The sequence below is a fragment of the Pinus tabuliformis genome, chromosome 7 (genome assembly GCF_031772625.1).
Source record: "Pinus tabuliformis cultivar Carrire ecotype Pingquan chromosome 7, CPIR1, whole genome shotgun sequence".
Lineage (NCBI taxonomy): Eukaryota > Viridiplantae > Streptophyta > Pinopsida > Pinales > Pinaceae > Pinus > Pinus tabuliformis.
Window position 1 is genome coordinate 219,706,926 of NC_142293.1, and position 22,627 is coordinate 219,729,552.

A 22,627-nucleotide genomic window follows, 5' to 3' on the forward strand; every position below is an offset into this window, starting at 1 on the left:
ATATTAGGCTTTGTCCCACATTCTAAATAAGTCCCAACCATCTTTTGCATTTTACACTTTTTTTCTATTGTGGCTTTATATGCTTTTATTGTTCTTTCTACTACATCAACCTCCAAGGCCAAGTTTCTGGGTCCTAACTCAAGGATGCAGATATAGGGTGCCAATCCCAATGATCATTGCTTATTAACCCAATGAATGGAGATGATTAATAGGGATATGCTATATCAATAAATGCCCCTCCTAAATCATAAGGCCTTAGAGGAGTTCTTATTGGACTAAGGTCAAACACCCCTAGTTAGGAACAAGGATACAATTAGGAGCGGTCAGTCATCTAGTTTGCTTCGTGATCCATATTAATATGCCCTTAACATTAAATGAAAGCACATGATTGCTAAAATGGTTAAAGTACCTATTGATAGATGACCCACCTTCCTTCAAGAAGAATGCTAGATGGGCGAGAGCATTGATTGGAGCAATAGGTGGAGAGCTTTAGCATAAAGCTATCTGAAGACAATCATAGGGTTGATGGCTGGCTGGCTGTCAAATGAGGAGAGAATTTTCTCCTATGTGTTACCCTCCATTTTGGTGGGTAACAAGGATATCAACTTTGGGGTCAAAATTAGGTGTCCATCGATTAGGATACCTCTAGATTCATAGAATTTTAGAAATAAGGGCCACTGTGAAATATCATATCTCCGTCTTCCTTGACCTCTAATAGGAATGCATAATTTCGTTTCCCACAAAAGAAATGTTTTACTTGCCCTCTGATTCAGGGTTGCCGAATGTGATTGCTCCACTATTCCATTTGATGTGGGGATGGCCAGAGGCTAGTGAATTGATCTGTCAGATCTTTGTCAGCGGCGTTTTTCACTTTGCATATGAACAAATTTTTGGGAAGTCAAACTTCAGGAATCAGATCCAATTTTTTAATAAAATGTTCTTGTATGGGGTGTGGAATAGGATGGATCATTGAATCCAATAGTTGCTTAAAGGCTGCAACAACTCCAGTGAAGTCATGATGAGGAGAAGCTCCTCCCTCTGCCATGGAGAGATCTGCATTGCAATTAGAGGGTATCAGTGGGAGATTAGGATTTACGGAGCTTACTATCTCCTGGAATTGTTGTGGGCACGAGAATCTCCTAAATTGTTTTCATTTTAATTGCTCAATCTTGACATCGTTTCTTACACCATTTCCTCGACACTGTTTCTTACTGCTTTTCTTGCTTTTTTCTTTATTTGATTTGTCATCTTTTCTTTAGACATGCTTTGTTAAGCATGGGACTTGGGGCATTGGCCTCCTAGTGAGGTGGCATAGCTCAAGCTTTGTTATTTGGATTTTGATTTTATTTTGCTGCATCAATCTTGAGATTGTCGCTCTTAAGATGAGGCTTTTCTCATGGTACTATGAAGCATGAATTTGGATGTATGACATGACAAATCAATCATGAGAGAGAGAATGAAAGTGCATAAAAATGGCCATGGGTGATAGGCCAATGACATTGAAAACCTACTAATATCGCTGATGGTACACTTGACTCAAAAATGGAAACACACTCAGTTATTGAAAAATATGATCCCACCCAACTACAACCTAATAGGGGACATATATAATAGATGCTTTCGTATTATTTTTTTTCAAGGGTTTTTTTCTTCAATTAGAGTCTGCGGGAAGCTCACAGTATAACCTATAAGAGGTTTGAAGGGAGAATTTCTATAGAGGAAATTATTATTCTCAATGACACTATTGGGTATTATTTTTGTATGCCTCATCTTATCATGATGCAGCAAACATGTCCTTCCTCAGTTTGGGAGTATTACAGAGAAGTGTTGCTGGCCTGTAAAATTCAATGGGGAATCCTTCGGCTAAGAAACTGCAAGTGGGGGGTATCTATTCTACCAAAGTCACCGAAGACTTGCACTTGGCCCCAACTGCATGGAACAGCCTGCTTGCGTGGGTGAGATAACCTAAGAGGGGTGAAACATGTCTCTAGGGGATTAGAACCTAGTTGGGGAGAATAGTGGCACTTCTGTTTAACCATTGAACCAAGACCCTGTTGACAAATGGTTTAGTTTCAGTGTGAACTGTCAAATTCTTGAAGACTTGTTTATTTTTTATAATTTCCAGCTTCTTATAAGAATCCTGGAATGACCAGTAAAGCGATTCATAATAATTTTAGTTTTTCTAAGATTCCTGTTAACTTCTTTTGCTGGCTCGCAGCAACTTTCCTGTGTTTTTCTGGATCAATCTACACTGCAGATAAATTGATTTGAAAAAGTGTTTCCAATTTTATGAAGAAACAACTAGGATTTGGTTGATGTTTGTTGCAGATTTCTATTTTGCAAGTGAAGCATCACTTTAACAACTGTTAATAACATGTCTATTTTTTTACTTGTGAAGAGATGGAATTAGCAAACAAGAAGTGTGGGCGGTGTGATTCAAAGGACATTGGGGCCATGTCTGAACAAGCAGCAAATGAACTACTTCAACAGGTCAACTTCTTAGACTAATTATTTAGCAAACTGAAAATGTTGCTTGTACAATCTGGTTAGAGTACTCATAAATTCTCCTAGAAATTTGTCCAGATCCCAGGCTGGAGTATATTGAATGATGACGGGAGACCAAAATTGAATAGATCCTGGAAAACAAAAAGTTTTAAGAAGGGATTGGAACTTTTTCAGTGTGTATCAGATGTTGCTGAAGCAGAAGGTAATAGTATAATACAGCCCTATCTTGGTTTTTGAGATTACAGGATCTATTCTTAAATGTCAGGTTCTATAATTTAATATTGGTCATTTGTATGACACAGCTCATATTCTGCACTAGTTATTTATGCAAAATCATCCTGTTAAATAAGGACTTAGCGACTGAGTTAATGGATAATTGTGAGGTGTTCATTTACATGGTTATAAACATAAAATGTTCATGTTAAGAAAGAACTTAGCAACCCAGTTGATGAGTAATTGTGAGGTATTCATTTACATTTGTCTTTAAAGCCTGCTTGAGGTAGGTGTGCTATTCAATATTGACAACTGAGAAATAATGTAATGGTTGAACACCAGAATTTTGCGATGGCCATACCAGTTTTATTTCTACCTTTATTATGCAGCAATGTAAGACATGTATAGTCTGTTGTGTGCATCCTTAATTAGTAGAAACAACCATCCTTATTGAAAAACAGAAAAAAAGGATGTCAGATATCGTGAGATCCTACTACCTAGCTGGTCTATTCATTGTTTAGGTGCAAGATAAGATATTTTCTGGTAATTGGGGAGGATTAAGATTTGAGAGTTGGTGCATCACAGGAAAATGAAAGTTTGTAAACAAGCTAGTGAAGAATCAAGTAGATAGTCATCATTATCCAGAATAAATTATCTCAGTTGTTTATTGAACCATAACCATGGGCATCTTTTTTGTTTTGTTTTATATTTCTCTTTTTACTGCTTTGTTAGTGTTACCCACCAAAAAGTAGGTAACCCATAGGACAAAACTTTTCTCCTTCTTGGACGCCAGCCAGTCAACATCCCTATATGATCAGCACATGACATGATGCCATAATCTTCCACTTCTCACTCTGGTCAGATTTCTCTCTCCCATTTGGCATTCCTTCTTGAAGGAAAATGTGGGTCATCCATTGGCAGGTATTTTAACCATTTTGTAATCATGTTCTTTCACTTAATGTTATGGGCATACTAATATTGATCAGGGGGTGAATTGGATGATTGACCAATTTTAACTGTGTTCTTGTTCCCTCACTTCACTTGTGAGGTTAGTCTTTGACTCTAGTCCAGTGGGACCTCCTTGAAGGCCTTAGGGTTTTAGGAAGGACACTACTAGGGAGGCTTTGGTTGAAGTAGTGTGCCCATGGTATTTCATACTTACCACTTTCCATCCTTCCCATTATTCCATCTTCCTTCTTCAGGCTGGTGGTCATTGGTCTTGGGGATTGGTACCCTTTTATCCTCATCTTTGAGTTTGGGCCAAAAAAATTTGCCTTGGAGGTTGATGCCACTAAAAGAAAATTACAAGCATCAAAAAGCCACAATGAAAGAAAAAGATAAAATGTAAAAGGTGGTTGAGACATTTGATTAGCACATGGGAAAAAGCCTAGCATGAGCTCTACCCCCCTCATTAGCCATCACCTAGTTCCTTGAGCACATGATGCTCCATCTATAAAAGGAACTCTTGTATTGTCCCAACCTTGATGAGTGATAATGTGACTCACCATTAAGGGGTATTAAATGCTATATCTCAAAAAGCAAGCTTGGCCTCCTGAGTTATGCACTCTGTTGACCACTGGAGTGGCCCCTAAATATTTTTGAAGACTCCATGCCCAAGGATGTATCAGAGGCTTCATCTACCATCAAAGTTCATTATGTCATCAGAGTTTTTCAACTCTACTTCTTCTTCTCATCTTTTTCTGTTGTACTCAAATTCCACAAGCCCTGCGGGGACGATGTAAAAGTGATGTTAGTATGATGAGTTGAGTCATGTAACAAGCCTAGGTAACTTGGGACCTTGTCATCAAGTGAGTTTACTTTGGGAGGTTTCTTGTTTAATTATTAGGTCCTTACGAGGACTTAGTAATTAATCGAGTTTTTTCCTCCAAGCATGACCCCAAAGCCAGAGTGCGGCTTGATGGTGAGACTTTGGGTGAGTCCTAGTGTCTAGAGTCGTTGTATATTACCATACTTGATCACTCGTAAAATTTCATGGAATTTGATTAGGTCTAGGGGTCATTTTTTTTTTAAATTTCCCGCAGGGCAGAAATTTGAATAAAATTTGAATGTAGAATGTAATAAGTGTTGTCTAGAGAAGTTGTATGGGGTTTGTGTCTGCACGAATCGCCGAAACATTTCGGAGTTTCCGAAACGGGTAAATTTAGAAACGACACCTCCCAAAAATGGAAACATCGGCCGAAATGTCATATATGTTTATATATATATATATAAATAAATTTATAAATAAGTGAATAACACATTATCTTGCAAGAGAAAAGGGAATAAGACCCATATATGACAATTTAGAAGGAAAACCAAGTCTATATTAACTCTCATAGTTTATTACATGATGGTCGAGTTTCGATTGAGATTTGGAGTTTCAGGTACGGCTACGTCCTAAAACACCGGGTTCCTAGAAGTTTCGTGCAACATAGGTTCGGGTGCTTAAAATTACACCTCTCATTCTCAACTTTTTACTGTGATGTGAAATTTCAATCTATCACAACTGGAAATTATTTTCTTAATTGTTAATTTATTTAACAATTTATTTGCAGTTTGCTACGACAAATACCAAATAATTCACACTGTGATTTTCACAAACAAATACTGTGGTAGAAAATAGAACTAGAAACTGAGAAAATCTAACGCACACATGAAAATATGACAATTATTTTTGGACAAATGTCCCCGTAAAAGATCAACTTGGGAAAATCGGTGCAGCAACTGAGGATTTTTATTATTATGTAGCAGTGAAAAATTTTGAGTACAATCTATGGATGCCCAACTGGATATCCAAATAACAAGTACATGACAAAAATAATTAGAGAGAAAATTCTCTCACCCACTAGCAATCCCGACATTGGCTTCTGTGAAAATTTCTATACTCGAAGGAACCCCTACTGCAGCAAATCTGAATCTACTTCACCTACTTGATTTCTTTAAATTACAATCATCAAGTTATTCTTCTGAATACTGAAGAAAATTACTTCTGCAGCCTACACTTAATTAAATATTTGATCTCATGAGACAGAAAACAAAGCAAAGAACAAGATACATAGGAGTAGGACACACTTATTTTCAATGTTCCACCGAGTTTCCAGGACGGGGAAACATGGTAGCAGGGATACACACAAGGGGTACGTATATAAGCAACCCCAAATTTTAGGGATTTTTCGGGAAATGAGGGGACGTCATAGTCATAAAAATTATAAAATTATAAACTATTAAAAATTTAATATATAAAAATAAAAAAAATAAAATCCCAAAAATATGTCAATAACTAAATAGAAAATCTTAATAATTATGAAATGTACTTCTAAAGACTAAATATGATTTTCATTACATATATGATATTAGACTAATATCATTTGACATTTCTGCATTGTAAATCTAAAAGTAAATTACTAAATTGAATCCATCATTTGACATTAGGCAATGTTCCTTCTAAATTCATCATTTGGCATGATGCAAGGCACATCTAAATTAAATTAATAAATTCATCATTTGACAATTGAAATTATGCAATGCACACCAATTTTTCAAAAACAATAAAAAGTAAATTCATCATATGACAATGACTTTGACATTATGTTGAAGTTGTCAAACACATACATGGCAGCAACAGAGTATGAATGATAATGTTAAATTGGCAACTAGGGCCAAACTCCATGTGGGTTAGCTTATTTCTGGCAGCTGATATTTTTATTGGATCCCTCTCGTCGAGAGGTGTAGGATTGATCCAAAGATCATCTTATTCTGATAAGTATTTATGGAGATATGGATTTATTTTGTTTATGTAATTATAGTCAGGCCGACCAGCTCTTATGTAGGCTCTAGAAGCCCAACCGACGTGTCTATTCATCATCCTCATTTTGGTATAAATAGATGAGGATTTGATATCATTTGCACACACGTATTCTTGAGGTGATCTCTCCACATTTGGGTTTTCGGAGAAGGAGAGAACCAAAAGAATACGCTGGCCTAAGAAGGAGCCCTAGCTGCAGATGATGCCCTAGCTGATCCAACGCAATCAATTACTTATACGCTGTTCAGAAGGAGAGCTTATATGCTGTACATGGAAACTTTATACGCTGCTCTTATCCGCTGTCCTAGAAGCAGTCCTAAAGGAGAGTGGGACACAGTCACCTAAAGATCATGCATCCGCAATAAGGAGGAGACGTAGCTGCAGTAAAGAGATCTATTATATAGCTGAAAGAGAAGTCTAGCTGCTGTCCAAAGGTACTCTAGTTGCAGGTCTAAAGAGAGCCTTAGACGCAGATATGAAGGTGCTTTAGAAGCCCTACTCGCAGTAATAAGGAACCCTTGATCCACCGTTCAGATATGCTCCTATCTGCAGCTAGCCACAGTCAAATAAAGGCTGCTATACACAGTCAAAAGCTGGCCTCATTTAGGTGTTACTACTCGCTGTCAAGAGGAATATAAATTCACTGTTTTAAGTGATCCAAATCCGCAGTTAATGGTGGATCTAATGTGCCCTAATCACAACAAGATGTCATTGATATAAACTTGGATTGCTATTCGGTTCAACCAACTACAAGTGCAGGTTTATCTACGCAACAAACAAAGACACATACACGCTGTCAAGAAGCCTTATGAACAGGCCCTAACACACTGTACAGAAGCCTTATACACTACGCTGTCCGGAAGTAAAACACAGTCAAAGGAGACATGTAACACTTGGCCTCCGAGTATAGTAGCCGCAGTCAAGAAGAGGACTGAACTTGCAAAAAGGTGAAGTCGTAGTCAAGGAGAAAGGAGTCGCAGTCAAGGAGCAAGAAACTACAGATCAGATCCTCGCACTTCTCTCTGAAATTTCGGGTGAGCATTGGTTACAGGTATACGCAGTCAAGGAGAGACGGACTTCTCATATCCGCAAGCAGAAGAAGATTCACATTAGGGCTTGACTGCACCTCGGTTGGGCAGTAGGTGCAGGCATGGCCAGATCTCAGGTACATGAACTAATTCAATGAGGACGCAACATTAACCAAGGTCTGGAGTAGGTTCCATTCTCAGCATACCTGTAGGTGCAGTCTAGATGATTCTCGGATCTCATACTTTGTAGATCTCGGATGGATGAAGGAGAAAGGACTGCGGATAAGGTTACAACATTAGCATGAAGTCTGTGCTATTAATCTCGGCATATACAGAAGTATTTTTGTGCCCTTACTATCCTCACTGTCTGGGTCTAATGGAGATCATAGTAATGCTGTAGTTGCTATCTCAGTATCAGCATTGATGTGATCATGTTGGAGAGTATTTAAGTGATGACTGTGTCTACTACACTCTAAGCATAATCTACAGAGATAGAATGGCATACCTGTAGCAGCCATATGACAATGAATAGCAGTGATAGAATGTCATCTGTTAAGGCAGCAACATGATGATGATGCACATTAGTATGGGCAGCATGAAGTTGAAAGATGATCATGGATATGAAGGGCAGCATGATGTCTTCAACTGATCTCATTGTTATAGAAGATGATTTATGCTTAGATCTAGACAAGTCAAAGTGTTGACTTCTGTTGTAATTGAACTCTCTCTCTCTCTCTCTCTCTCTGCTGAACTTTGAAGATAAAAGAAGATTTGATCAAAGGGTTTCCCCACACATTGTGGGGTTTGTCCCTGGCTTGCGCCATATCTTGTGTCCTCTTGTCTTGGTTTGTCTTCTGCATATTATATTTATGTTCTATCTGCAGTTTATTGTAATGCTGATATGATTGCTAACTGTGAAAATTTAAATAAATTGCTCTAGCATAGAACATACCTAATCTTAACATGGTATCAGAGTTGAGGTGAAGACAATGCCCAAGCAGGAGTGAAAGAGCAACCACCAAAGACAGTACAGAAGGATCAATGGGTTCCTCATAATTCACCGAGGGTGAATTCAAAGCAAAGAATGTTATTCGAATGGCGCAGCGGAAGATTTTGATGATCCATCTTAAGATCACTTCATTGGGAAGTTCGGATCTAAGGGTGGAAGGAAAGGCGGATGCCTTGTTAAAATAAGTTCGGCCGTTATGCGAAGGAGTGTCCGAATGGCAGAGACACATCTCTTGATGAAGATAACAATCATTCCTGGGACATCTTCAATGATCAAAAGAATGACTGGTAATGTAGGTCATCAAGGAAATGGTCGACTCTTCCACGAAAGCAAGGAACCCCAAAATCTCTTTTATGTTTTGATCGAACCTGATGTCCATCTCGGAAATGGAAGTCAAAGGTTGCAGGGTGGCACTTATCGATGGAAAGGTACGTGTTTGAAAATAGATCTTATAAAGATGTTTTTGAGTTCAGGGTTGTATCAAGTTGCAGGAAGTTCACTGGGGACCATGTCCATTGACTCAGCTCTAGAGGTCTGTGAGTCAAATGGTGACTAGGATGCCTGAATTCAAAAGGAAGCATGAAGGTACATGTCTGAAATGTACCAAAGGAAAATATTATAAGGGTACCATTCCCCTCATGCAACAGGTTCATAGGTTTGGAACAACCCGAGGAGTCTGAGAATCACGATCAAGGAATCTCATGTATACAGGTGGAAGAAAGCCCTCTATGGCTTGAAGAAAAACACCTCAGGCATAATATGAGAGGATTGATAGCTGTCTAATGCAGCTGAGATTCACTAGGAGTGAAACCGATCCAAACCATTACTCGAAGGTTGTGGATGATAAACCTCTCGTACCGGCACCTATGTCTAACAGGTGCAGACCCTCTCATTTATAGGAGACAGAGGGAGTTGGATTCTGAATGTGGGAAGGTAAGATGCAAGCTTGTGACTACCTCGAGGATCTTAACTTTCAGAAGTTATATGGTAATGATGTCGGACCAGATTTGGGAAATGCCTCTGAGTTTCATAAACTCATTCGCGTTGATGTTCTTGGAGAACCTCCGTCCGGACATCTGTGTTGCAGTTAGCATGGTGAGCTCATATTTGGTTGAGCCTCACTAGATTGGTGCCAAGAATCTTCTAAGATATCTTCAGGGCACAATCTCTCATGAATTGAGATACACTGCCGGAAATATGAAACCTCATGATTATTCGAATGATGAGTGGGCAGGAAGTATGGAGGATCATTAGAGCACTTCTCAGTGCTGTTTGGAATCTGCCTTGATATCTTGGATGAGCAGGAAGCAGAAGTCGGTGACTCTGAGCACCACCAAGGCAGAATACATTGCTGATAGTATGGCCTTCTATGAGGCAGTCTGGTTGCTGAAGCTCTTCAGTGAGCTATTTGTACACATGATGAATACCACTGTGAATCTTTGTGACAACCAGAGATGGGATTCGATTATTGAGGAATCCCGTATTTGACAATTGCTCCAGCAGATAGGCATCAATTACTGCCTTATCTAGGATATGGTAAGTCGATGATCAAGGAGGCTCCATCACACTGAGATGATGTACAGGACAGAGCCCTGAGGAAAGATCAAATTTGTGATTTTCCTGAACGGCTTGGAGTCGTCGAGAGACCTTTGTAAAAGGGTCTTGCATGCTGCATACATTGAGCTCTAGGAGCTTTGGGGGGCTTGCAGTTCTATTGGAGCAACATACGACCACAGGGTGACTCACCCTCCCCTGGTGGTGCGCACTGAAACAAGATGATTCGCTCTCTTGTGGGACAAGATGATTCGCTCTCTTGTGGGACAAGATGATTCGCTCTCTTGTGTAGCAGGATGATTAGTTCTCCTGTGAGGCCTGGATTGATGTGTTCTCCATGGTGATTGTAGCAGGATTGATGTGTTCTCCTGTGAGGCCTGGATTGATGTGTTCTCCATGGCGATTGTAGCAGGATTGATGTGTTCTCCTATGAGGCCTGGATTGATGTGTTCTCCATGGCGATTGTAGCAGGATTTATGTGTTCTCCTGTGAGGCTTGGATTGATGTGTTCTCCATGGCGATTGTAGCAGGATTGATGTGTTCTCCTGTGAGGCCTATATTGATGTGTTCTTCATGGCGATTGTAGCAGGATTGATGTGTTCTCCTGTGAGGCCTGGATTGATGTGTTCTCCATGGCAGCCTGGATTGATGTGTTCTCCATGGCAGCCTGGATTGATGTGTTCTCCATGGCGATTGTAGCAGGATTGATGTGTTCTCCTGTGAGGACAGGATTGATTAAGTTCTCCTGTCGAGGCATCCTACCCATGCAGTCTGGGACTCATGGGAAGTACCTCTCATCTGATCAATGAGCAGGGAAATGAAGTTAGGGACCATAGTAGTACCGATGGACGCATCGTTGTATCTACCGTACTCCCTACGCTAGGATGTCCTCCATTGATCTGGGATCAATGATACTGGTCTGGGACCAGTGGTAGGAGTTGTACATACTATGACGCTGACTTCGGGTCGGCTGAGACTGGTCTGGGACCAGTGGTACATACTCCGAGACTGACTTCGTGTCAGTGCAGTACTGGTCTGGGACCAATGAGAGTCGTACATACTATGACGCTGACTTCGGGTCGGTTGAGACTGGTCTGGGACCAGTGGTACGCACTCTGAGACTAACTTCGAGTTAGTGGAGAATGATATGACTCATTCTCGATCAATTCTTCTTCTTCATAGTTCAGCAGAGTTGAGCAGAGCAGAGCTAGCAGAGCCAACAGCGTTGAGCAAAGCAGAGCTAGCAGAGCCAGCAACGCTGAGCAGAGCAGAACTAGCAGAGCCAGCAACGCTGAGCAGAGCAGAACTAGCAGAGCCAGCAGCGCTGAGCAGAGCTGAGCAGAGCAGAGCTAGCAGAGCCAGCAGCGCTGAGCAAAGCAGAGCTAGGAGAGCCAGCAGAGCTGAGTAGAATAGAGCAGAGCCAGCAGAGCTGAGCAGAGTTGGGCAGAACAGTGCAGGGCACTGATGGCAGAGATAGTACAGTCGTACATATGGATCAGCGGATGGAGTTCTCCCTAGTTGAGAGGGAGTGTTAAATTGGCAACTAGGGCCAAACTCCATGTGGGTTAGCTTATTTCTGGCAGCTGATATTTTTATTGGATCCCTCTCGTCGAGAGGTGTAGGATTGATCCAAAGATCATCCGATTCCGATAAGTATTTATGGAGATATGAATTTATTTTGTTTATGTAATTATAGTCAAGCCGACCAGCTCTTATGTAGGCTCTAGAAGCCCAACCGACGTGTCTATTCATCATCCTCATTTTGGTATAAATAGATGAGGATTTGATATCATTTGCACACATGTATTCTTGAGGTGATCTCCTCTCCACGTCTGGGTTTTTGGAGAAGGAGAGAACCAAAAGAATACGCTGGCCTAAGAAGGAGCCCTAGCTGCAGATGATGCCCTAGCTGATCCAACGCAATCAATTACTTATACGCTGTTCAGAAGGAGACCTTATACGCTGTACATGGAGACTTTATACGCTGCTCTTATCCACTGTCCTAGAAGCAGTCCTAAAGGAGAGTGGGACGCAGTCACCTAAAGATCATGCATCGCAATAAGGAGGAGACGTAGCTGCAGTAAAGAGATCTATTATACAGCTGAAAGAGAAGTCTAGCTGCTGTCCAAAGGTACTCTAGTTGCAGGTCTAAAGAGAGTCTTAGACGCAGATATGAAGGTGCTTTAGAAGCCCTACTCGCAGTAATAAGGAACCCTTGATCCACCATTCAGATATGCTCCTAACTGCAGCTAGCCGCAGTCAAATAAAGGCTGCTATACACAGTAAATAGCTGGCCTCATTTAGGTGTTACTACTCGCTGTCAAGAGGAATATAAATTCACTGTTTTAAGTGATCCAAATCCGCAGTTAATGGTGGATCTAATGTGCCCTAATCACAGCAAGATGTCATTGATATAAACTTGGATTGCTATTCGGTTCAACCAACTACAAGTGCAGGTCAATCTACGCAACAAACAAAGACACATACACGCTGTCAAGAAGCCTTATGAACAGGCCCTAACACACTGTACAGAAGCCTTATACACTACGCTGTCCGGAAGTAAAACACAGTCAAAGGAGACATGTAACACTTGGCCTTCGAGTATAGTAGCCGCAGTCAAGAAGAGAACTGAACTTGCAAAAAGGGGAAGCCGTAGTCAAGGAGAAAGGAGTCGCAGTCAAGGAGCAAGAAACTACAGATCAGATCCTCGCACTTCTCTCTGAAATTTCGGGTGAGCATTGGTTACAGGTATACGCAGTCAAGGAGAGACGAACTTCTCATATCCGCAAACAGAAGAAGATTCACATTAGGGCTTGACTGCACCTCGGTTGGGCAGTAGGTGCAGGCATGGCCAGATCTCAGGTACATGAACTAATTCAATGAGGACGCAACATTAACCAAGGTCTGGTGTAGGTTCCATTCTCAGCATACCTGTAGGTGCAGTCTAGATGATTCTCGGATCTCATACTTTGTAGATCTCGGATGGATGAAGGAGAAAGGACTGCGGATAAGGTTACAACATTAGCATGAAGTCTGTGCTATTAATCTCGACATATACAGAAGTATTTTTGTGCCCTTACTATCCTCACTGTCTGGGTCTAATGGAGATCATAGTAATGTTGTAGTTGCTATCTCAGTCTCAGCATTGATGTGATCATGTTGGAGAGTATTTAAGTGATGACTGTGTATACTACACTCTAAGCATAATCTACAGTGATAGAATGGCATACCTGTAGCAGCCATATGACAATGAATAGCAGTGATAGAATGTCATCTGTTAAGGCAGCAACATGATGATGATGCACATTAGTATGGGCAGCATGAAGTTGAAAGATGATCATGGATATGAAGGGCAGCATGATGTCTTCAACTGATCTCATTGTTATAGAAGATGATTTATGCTTAGATCTAGACAAGTCAAAGTGTTGACTTCTGTTGTAATTGAACTCTCTCTCTCTCTCTCTCTGCTGAACTTTGAAGATAAAAGAAGATTTGATCAAAGGGTTTCCCCACACATTGTGGGGTTTGTCCCTGGCTTGCGCCATATCTTGTGTCCTCTTGTCTTGGCTTGTCTTCTGCATATTATATTTATGTTCTATCTGCAGTTTATCGTGATGCTGATGTGATTGCTAACTGTGAAAATTTAAATAAATTGCTCTAGCATAGAACATACCTAATCTTAACAGCATGAGAGTACATCTATTATTGACATGATATACATTTATAATACATATGAGTGACCCTTGGTTTCATATTCCGAGTGGTCCCTTGGACTCCCTTTGGTTGTTCAGCTTCCACACCAACCCTTAGAGGATTAGGTGTCCAACATTCCCCCCTAATCCAAAGGGTTATGTATGAGTCCAAGAAGAGAGCTGTAATACAAAACGTGCAAAAATGCATGGCAGCACTAGGTTGAATGTGCTCTCTGAAATGTTGGTATCGAGGGAGGTGGTTTAAGGATGATCGCCAACACTGGAATGCTTAGTGCAGTTCCTAGAACTCTTCCAGGTCTGGCAAGAAGCTGAGGTCTTCTGCTAGAGGAAGTTCTCTTGATGTTTTGAAGAGGGAAACCTTCAACCATGAAAGGGAGCTCTTGCCCCGCATAAAAGGGAGAACCTCAACCTGAAAAGGGAGGTCTCAACCTATGATGGTTTAAGGATTACCACCAACTCTGGAATGCTTAATGCAATTCCTAGAACTCTTCCAAAACTGGCAAGAAGATGAAGTCTTCTGCTAGAGGAAGTGTCTCTAATTCCTTGAAGAGGCATCACTAATTGGAGGCATGCTCAAGGCCATCTTTGTCTCTGGCTACAACTCTGAATTTGGTATGGCAGGTTGTGGCTTAGGCTTGCTTGATGTGGCTTTGAAGCTTGTAGATGACCATCATTTCCCTCCCCGTCAGATACAAGGTGAGATGATGGAGAAAACTCAACTACAAGACTGTTCAATACTCTAGAACAAGTTCGGACATATTATTGAAATATCTTCTTCGCTGTTGATGCCCATTGCCAAGAAGCGATCCATCTAAGATGAATCTTTGTTCTTGCAGGAGGCTTGTTTTTGAAGCATCTGTTTGAAGAATGACTGGTTTTATGACAGTGCTTACATGGATGAAGATCAAAACAATGATCTTTCATATGGCCAACTCGGTCACAGTGTTGGCATTTCACAATCTGTTGTTGTTGCTGTGGAAGAGGAGCAGAATCTGGAACAATTGAAGGTGAACTGTCATGAAGGAATCCAACACTCTGAAATTGGATGGGCTTTGAGTAATCTGGAATATGAAAGGACACGTCCTTGTCATATCCAAGACCAGTTTTGTGCTTGTTGTGGACAAGCTCTTCCCAAGGTCTAATGACTGACTTGGGAAGTGCAGACTGAATTTCTGCATCTGCATGTACAACTGCTGCTTCATTGGGTACTAAATCTGAATGAACTTCAACAATATTGACTTGTTGCTGATGGGAGTTTATCTCAATGTTCTGAACAGAATGATGCTTACGATGTTGTAGCTCTTCTTGTTGTAGTTGTGATTCAAGCTGCAAAAATTCAATTTTGTCTTGTGTATTTTGCAGACAAATCTGAATCTCTGAAAGAGAGGCTTTGCTAATTTTAACTATGTCATCAGTAGTAGATTGTATCAAATTTTTTAGGAAGTCTAATACTTTACCATTTAAAGCCATTTAAAGACCTCAAGGGTGAAGTAGAGAAAAAATATTCAACAAAAACGGCTAAGGAGCATAAAAGCCCGACACAAATTTGTAAATCGTAGTGCACTCAAAATATCCACCACTTAAAAACTCGACCACTTAAGGTCAACACATTAACAATCTCCACCATTTAAGGTCAGCAGCATTGACAATGTTTGGTATCCTAATAGGACCTAAACAAAGAGGCCACAATGATTGAAATATGTGCAAATCTCAAAGCACCTAGAGAAGGCCGAGAGTAACTTTTGAACCCTAAACTCCTCTTGCACAAAAATTCTTCATAAAATATTCAAAACATAACATGAACACAATACCAATTTTTTATAATCAATGGTGTTGAATGCCACAATACCAACTTTTTTTTATATCCATTGAACCTAGAGTGCACCAAACCTTCAACGCACATAAACCGCTTACCCATGCTCTTGTATTGAAATGAGTTTGCTTATAGGTCGGTTAAGCATGCACGTGTCCATCTAAGTCATGAGCAACAAGATAATGGGAATCATCCTAAGAGGCATCAGCTTGGCACTGTAAATCTGGCTACACTATACGAACCAAGTCGACTTGCAACCCACGGTGAATCTTGGGTTCAACCTGTTCACCTTTCAATTCAACACTCTTGCACTATGCCATACACACGTTCGGCTTGTTCTATTGTGCCATAGACCCGCAACAACTCGATTCTAGTTCTAGGAACGAGTCAGTGCCAAGCCATCGAAGAGAAGAAGTGCATATTTCCCTCCGCATCCAAAGCGTTGGCAGAGCCCATATGCTCAATCATATTCTTGATGGTCTGAGATTCAAATGCCACGACATTCGACTATGAACATGACAACGGAGAGGAAGGTTCACTATGAACTGAGCTTGAGATTTCAACAGAGCGGTTTTACACAGGTGGTTTGGAGCGGACTCAAACAGTGGTATTCAACTGCACATAAATCATAGTTAAAAGCTGGAGCAGATTCAAACAGTGGTATTCAATGTATGGACCGAGACCAAGGAGTGCAGTGGACTGCGGGTTACTGCGGTGGTATCGGAGTCGTGGCATCACCATACACCATACATGGTCTTCAATGTGAGTCCATAAAACCTTTAACGTGGAGCTCAATTATTCACAAGCTTGCACTCAAATCAACGCACAAACATAAGTCAAGAATATTCAATGCATACCAGTCTTTGATTGAAGGCAGGAATGAAATACATACACTTATATATTCCATATGCTTGCACCTCCTCCAGCAAGAAACATGAAGGGAAGTCTTATATCCGAAGCTGGCACAAATAAAATTGATATAGACACCACTGACTTTGCAAGAGTACCCTTGCTTGTAGCCGAGGAAGGAGTTGTTGACAATAAGCTAAAACCACTGGATTGCCGCTCGAGGGCAATGAAGGTCATTGCTCAAGCATCTTTGCTTTTGGAACACTTGAAAATAAAGTAACTACTTCAACCACCGATAATAGCTTCAGTCCTTGCACTGGTCATTGGCATTATTCCATTTTTGAAGCAATTAATCTTGACTGACGATGCTCCTCTTTTCTTTGTTACTAACAGCTGCATCATCCTTGTCGACGACATCCCCTGTCCATCTCATCACAGTTAATACATCGACCACCAGTGAGAGGCCTTGCACAGGAATTGGAAGAATCACGATACCGAGGACAATGTGACTATGGGAAGGAAGGTGGAGGTGCCAGAAGGTGGATGAGCGCGATTATAACAACACGGGAGTCGGGCTACATTCATGAGTTGATATATAGTTGGGTGCGTAATATGAGACAAAGGGGAGTTGATATCAGTGCGCTCAACCTAATGGAGGGAGGTTCAATGTCTCCAGGCAACAAATTTTAAAATGTATATTGACTAGAGGCGACAGTGTTATATAATGGAGGTGGGAGTATTAACTGTGAGGAGGAGTTATGATCAGAGGCGTTATATGTATGTCAGAGTATACGTTATAATGGAGGCGTTATATGTATGTCAGAGTATACGTTATAACAGAGGCGTTATATGGTATGGTGGGTTGGTAACCAAGAGTCGGGCGGTTTGTTTCAATACAAATGGAACTAGCGGATATACGTTATAACCAGACCCGTAGTACGTTATATCTCGGGTATACGTTACTACCAATGCATCAATATTCAACAGTTAATGGACAACGTGGAGGATGGACGACATTATTTATGACAACGATGGTATTAACGAAGAAACCGGGTAGTGTGGCTTTCAAAACACTAATACAATACTTAGATATGAATACAACGCATATATATTCAGCATATGAACCAGCGCACATAACAGAAGGAGCTTCAACACATTTTGTAAAGCACATAACAGAAGGAGAAACTCACTGCGCTAATATGGTCAAACCTTGTTGGCGAGGAGTAGGCACATATACGTTATGCAAAGGATTGTCAGATACCTCTGAGAAATCAAGATCATAGGAAACTCAAACCTGCAGACTTGACGCTACAACTGCTGCAAATAACGCAATGGTCAGACTTCAATGTTTCTGCAATCGAAAATTCAAGAGTAACATTCCTGCAGGAGGAATGCACAATTTTTTTATTTGGGGAAGTGTGCGTAGAGAATTCAGCTTGAGTTTAGCTGAGATGACATTCAAAAGTGCAACACTAATAGCATAAAATTGATGGATATAATGTCAGAGTCACACAGCAATAAAATAGGCAAGGTAGCAAGATGACTAGAAATGCAACATAATTTATAGGTAAAGAAAGACCACAAAAACAAGTGGCTCAAATTTACGCAGGGCAGGAATACGCCTGTAGCTCTGATAACATGTCAAACACATACATGCCAGCAACAAAGTATGAATGATAAGCATGAGAGTACATCTATTATTGACATGACATACATTTATAATACATAGGAGTGACCTTTGTTTTCATATTCCAAGTGGTCTCTTGGACTCCCTTTGGCTGTTCAGTGTCCACACCAACCCTTAGAGGATTAGATGTCCAACAGAAGTCTAAAATAGCCATAGAATACTAAACTAAAAGTAAACATAGAAAGCACTAAGCAATGAAATACTAGTAAATTAAAAAAAAAAACTAAATAATAGTAATAAATACTAAGTATTAAGTTTTAATATACTTTAAGTTTTTTATTTTTGTTATTGTTTTTATTTTATTTTTTAAGTTTTAACGTTTAATATAATTTAATTAATTAATTAATTTAAAATAAATAAATTTTAACAAGTTTTAAGTTTTAATATAGTTTCATTTTTTTATTTTTTCATATATTTAAATTTGTATTTTTTTTTTTTAATTTTTAATGTTTATAAAAATTATTAGACAAAAAAATGGCCCCTTGCGTCTCCCCGTCCCCCCTACAAAGGAGTCGCGTTTCGCCACCAGAAAAACGCCCCCCCGGAGTTTCTCGGAGTTTCCCCAAAAAGGGGATGTGAGGGAAATGTTTCCCCTGGAGTTTCCCCGTCCCTGGAGCGTAGGGGAGCGCCGGGGTGCGTCCTCGTCCCCATGGAACATTGCTTATTTTTGGACAAAAATAGTCCACGGAAAAACCCAATGCGGGAAAATCGGTGAAGCGGTTCTAAGGGTTTATTATTATGTAGGAGAAATATCTGAATACAAATCTAGGATTCTCATCTAGCAATCCTTTACAGAGAAAATACTGGCGGAAAATCTGAGTGAGTTTTACCTCACTTCACTCGGTAGAATTCTGGCTGATCCGATACAGACTGGTTAACCCCGACTATTTCTGCGCTAGCCTTGTGTCAACTTCTCTGCCCTCTACATCAGCTCTCCCGGTAGTTTCGGTAGTTCCCGACAGTTCCGACAGTTTCGGCTGTTCTGGCCAGACAACTTTTCTGCATCAGCTCTCCAAGCTACTACGTTGCCTCTGCATTAGCTCTCCCGACTACTGCGTTGCCTTTGCGGCGGTTTCGGCAGTTCCTGGCAGTTCGACAGTTCCTGGCAATTTCGGCTATTCCATCAGTTCTGGATTCTGCGTGACAGGAAGCTTTTCTGCGTCAGCTCTCCCGGCTATTCCGGCAGTCCTCGGCAGTTCCTGACAGTTTCGGCAAGTTCTGGATTCTGCATGATAGACAACTTCTCTGTGTCAGCTCTCCTGGCTACTGCGCTAACTCTCTGGAAGCTCTCTTTGCCTTTGTGTCAGTATTCTCTGGAAAGTCTTTCTCTCAGATTCTCACTGCCCCTCTGCGGCAAGATCTCCCCAATCGATTTTCCTCCTTAGGACTTCTCACCTCAGAAAATTGATTTCCTCATTCTCTTTGTGTGTGTTTCCAAATGAACCCCAAGCCTCCATTTTATACTTTTCCTGTTGAGTCTTCAACGACCGAGATTAAGTCTCTAATCAACAGTTGACATTAAAACATGACTTGATCTACCTTCTAGATCATTTTCACCCATATTTTGATTAATACCCATTAATATTTTAATTTTCCTAAGTTTAGACTTAGGAACTCCATTAAAAATATTAATTATTTTAATAAAATACAATCCGGGTGGAATTTCACCAAATGGTTTTTGGGTTCTTTAGAACTCATGTGCCTTAGCCTCTCCACCAATTTTCAAGGCTAGAGCACTTCCGATGCAACCAAAAACCAACACTCCGTCTTAGCGAGGAAAGTGCTTTAGCAATAATGTCCACCTGCATGTTGCTCTGTTTCTGAAACACCTCCTTTCTGCACTGTTGTTGCCACCAACACTGTGTTGCTATTGCTACTGTACTACTGCCCATGACACTGCCATTGCCACTGCTGCATCTGTACTACAACTCCCTCTCAAACGCTGCATTTGGTATGCTGCTAGCCTGCATCCATACTGCAACTCAGTTGCTGAGAGAAGCAACTGAGAAACATCCAAAATTAGTTGAACTTAACTGTGTTCAACCTATAACAATGAATGTTGGAATCTGACTGCTACTGATTCTGACCCTCTAAATCTTTTGCGCTGTTGCTGACTCCTGCATTGTGCCAACTACACTGCTGCCAACCTTGCTCTGCGCTGATCAGTCTCTGGTCCCCAGCTACTGCATCTGTCCTCCAAACACTCCACTTCATCATCTGTCACTAAGTCCATCTCACTACTGCTGAATCTTGGGCTCTAGTAGCAAGGAATTGATCCAAGAGGTGGACCCCTCAAAGATCTTGCCCACATGTAGTCTTTCCGACTACAGCTCAATGTCGCCCCATCTCCCTCTTGGAGATGCTTGGGCACTCATGGCAAACTCATCCTCGTCAATCTTTGCTGAAGTAGCCTTAGGATCATGTTTCTCATCCCTGTCCTTTTTCTACAAAGGAGATTGGGATGCATAGTAGCCCAACTCGCCACAATTGAAACATTTCACCTTTGAAATGTCCTTCTTTTGCTTCAGCTTCTGCTGTCCCTTCGATGCTAAAGCTGCGGTCTCTTCCTCCTCCTTCGTCTTTGTGCCACTCCCATTGCTGCCATTGAGGTTGACCTTGACTAGGTCCCTCCTTAACTCCTCTTGTTGAAGAGCTGCCCACATCTCCTCCCATGAAGGTAGTTTTTCTCTGTCCAATATGCTTTGGACGAAAACTTGCCATTCATCCGAGACTCCATTCAGGGCTATCCTCACCATCGCGGTTGGTTGAGGAGTGGACCCCACTGCAGCAAGCTGGTCTTTAGTGTCCTGAAGACACTGAAGATAGAGGTTCACCCCTTCTCCTTTCTGCATCAAAGTCTGTTGCAACTTTTGCTCCAAATACATCTTCCGTTGTTTGGAAGAGCCTTCATACAGAGAAGACAAGGCTTCCCACATCTCTCAGGCTGTATCCTTGCCCTGCAAGTGTGAGACCACATGATCTCGAACTCCATCGCTTTGCCTTCCCTTGCTCGGCTTTGTACTTCTTTTGATTGTTGTCAGCAGGAACAACTACAACACTATTGATGTAGGCCTCGAGATCATATTCCTCCAGAACAACTAAGATTCTAGTCTTCCATATGACAGTTGGAAGCACCTTCCAACCTGTCCTGATCTCCGAGCCCATGCGATGCCATCTCACCCAATTGTCGAACTGACTCCTCTAGTCACTGCTTAGCACTGCTCAACTGCTCAGCAAGTGAGAAATTTGAACTTTCTGGCGGAAAGTTCTTTGAGGAGAAAATTCCCCTTCTACGTGTCTTCGTTCATTTCCAACAGATTTCTGCCCCGATAGAAACTGTGCCCTTCAAGCATTGGGGCTGAGGCTCTGCGTCACTCCCTCTGCCTCCGCAAACTCACGAACCGGAAATCGTACCTCTGTCATCTCACTCAGAGAGAGATTTCCTTGGATATGCTTTCTGGCAAGGATTGCGCAATCCCTTCAAGGGGATTCTAATTGCTGCCAAGTGCATCTTTTGGCCTCACTCCTCAGCACTAGATCTACTCTTCCTGTTTCAAAATCAATGCTCTGATACCATGTGTAAATTCCTGCACTCGAAGGAACCCCTACTACAACAAATTTGAATCTACTTCACCTACTTGATTTCTTTAAATTACATTCATCAAGTTATTCTTTTGAATACTGAAGCAAATTACTTCTACAGCCTGCACTTAATTAAATATTTGATCTCATGAAACAAAAAACAGAGCAAAGAACAAGATACATAGGACACACTTGTTTTTGGACACAATAGTCCCTAGAAAAACCCAGTGCGGGAAAACCAGTGCAACAGTTCTGAGGGTTTATAATTATGTAGGAGAAATATCTGAATACAAATCTACGATGCTCATTTAGCAATCCTTTACAGAGAAAATACTGGTGGAAAATTTGAGTGAGTTTTACCTCACTTTACCCGGCAGAATTCCGGCGGATCCGGCACAAGACTGGCTAACCTCGACTATCTCTGCACTGGCTTTACGTTAGCACTACGTCACCTTCTCTACCCTCTGCATCAGCTCTCCCGGCTGTTCCGGTAGTTCCCGATAGTTTCGACAGTTCCCGACAATTTCGGCCAGGCAACTTTTTTGCATCAGCTCTCTCGGCTACTACGATGCCTCTGTGTTAGCTCTCCCCGCAGTTTTGGCAGTTCTCGACAGTTTCAGCTGTTCCGATAGTTATGGATTCTGCGTGATAGGCAACTTTTCTGCGTCAACTCTCCTGGCTTCTGCGCTGCCTCTGCGTCAGCTCTCTTGGCTGTTTCATCAGTTCCTAGCAGTTTCGATAATTCTTGACAGTTCTGGTTGTTTCGACACTTTTGGATTCTGCGTGACAGGCAACTTTTCTACGTCAGTTCTCTCAGCTACTGTGCTGCCTCTCGGTAAGCTCTCTCTGCTTCTCTGTCAATATTCTCT

The 22,627-nt window shown here is 41.2% G+C and overlaps 1 protein-coding gene across 1 annotated transcript in view; it reads left to right on the plus strand.

Annotated features, from left to right (window-relative positions):
- Window positions 1-22,627, plus strand: part of LOC149246646 (pterin-4-alpha-carbinolamine dehydratase 2, mitochondrial-like) — a 148,127-nt gene that overhangs the window by 36,565 nt on the left and 88,935 nt on the right. The window contains exons 2-3 of the mRNA XM_089455731.1: window positions 2,399-2,490; window positions 2,584-2,707. Coding sequence (XP_089311857.1) covers window positions 2,399-2,490; window positions 2,584-2,707 — 216 coding nt within the window. The remainder of the gene's footprint in view (window positions 1-2,398; window positions 2,491-2,583; window positions 2,708-22,627) is intronic.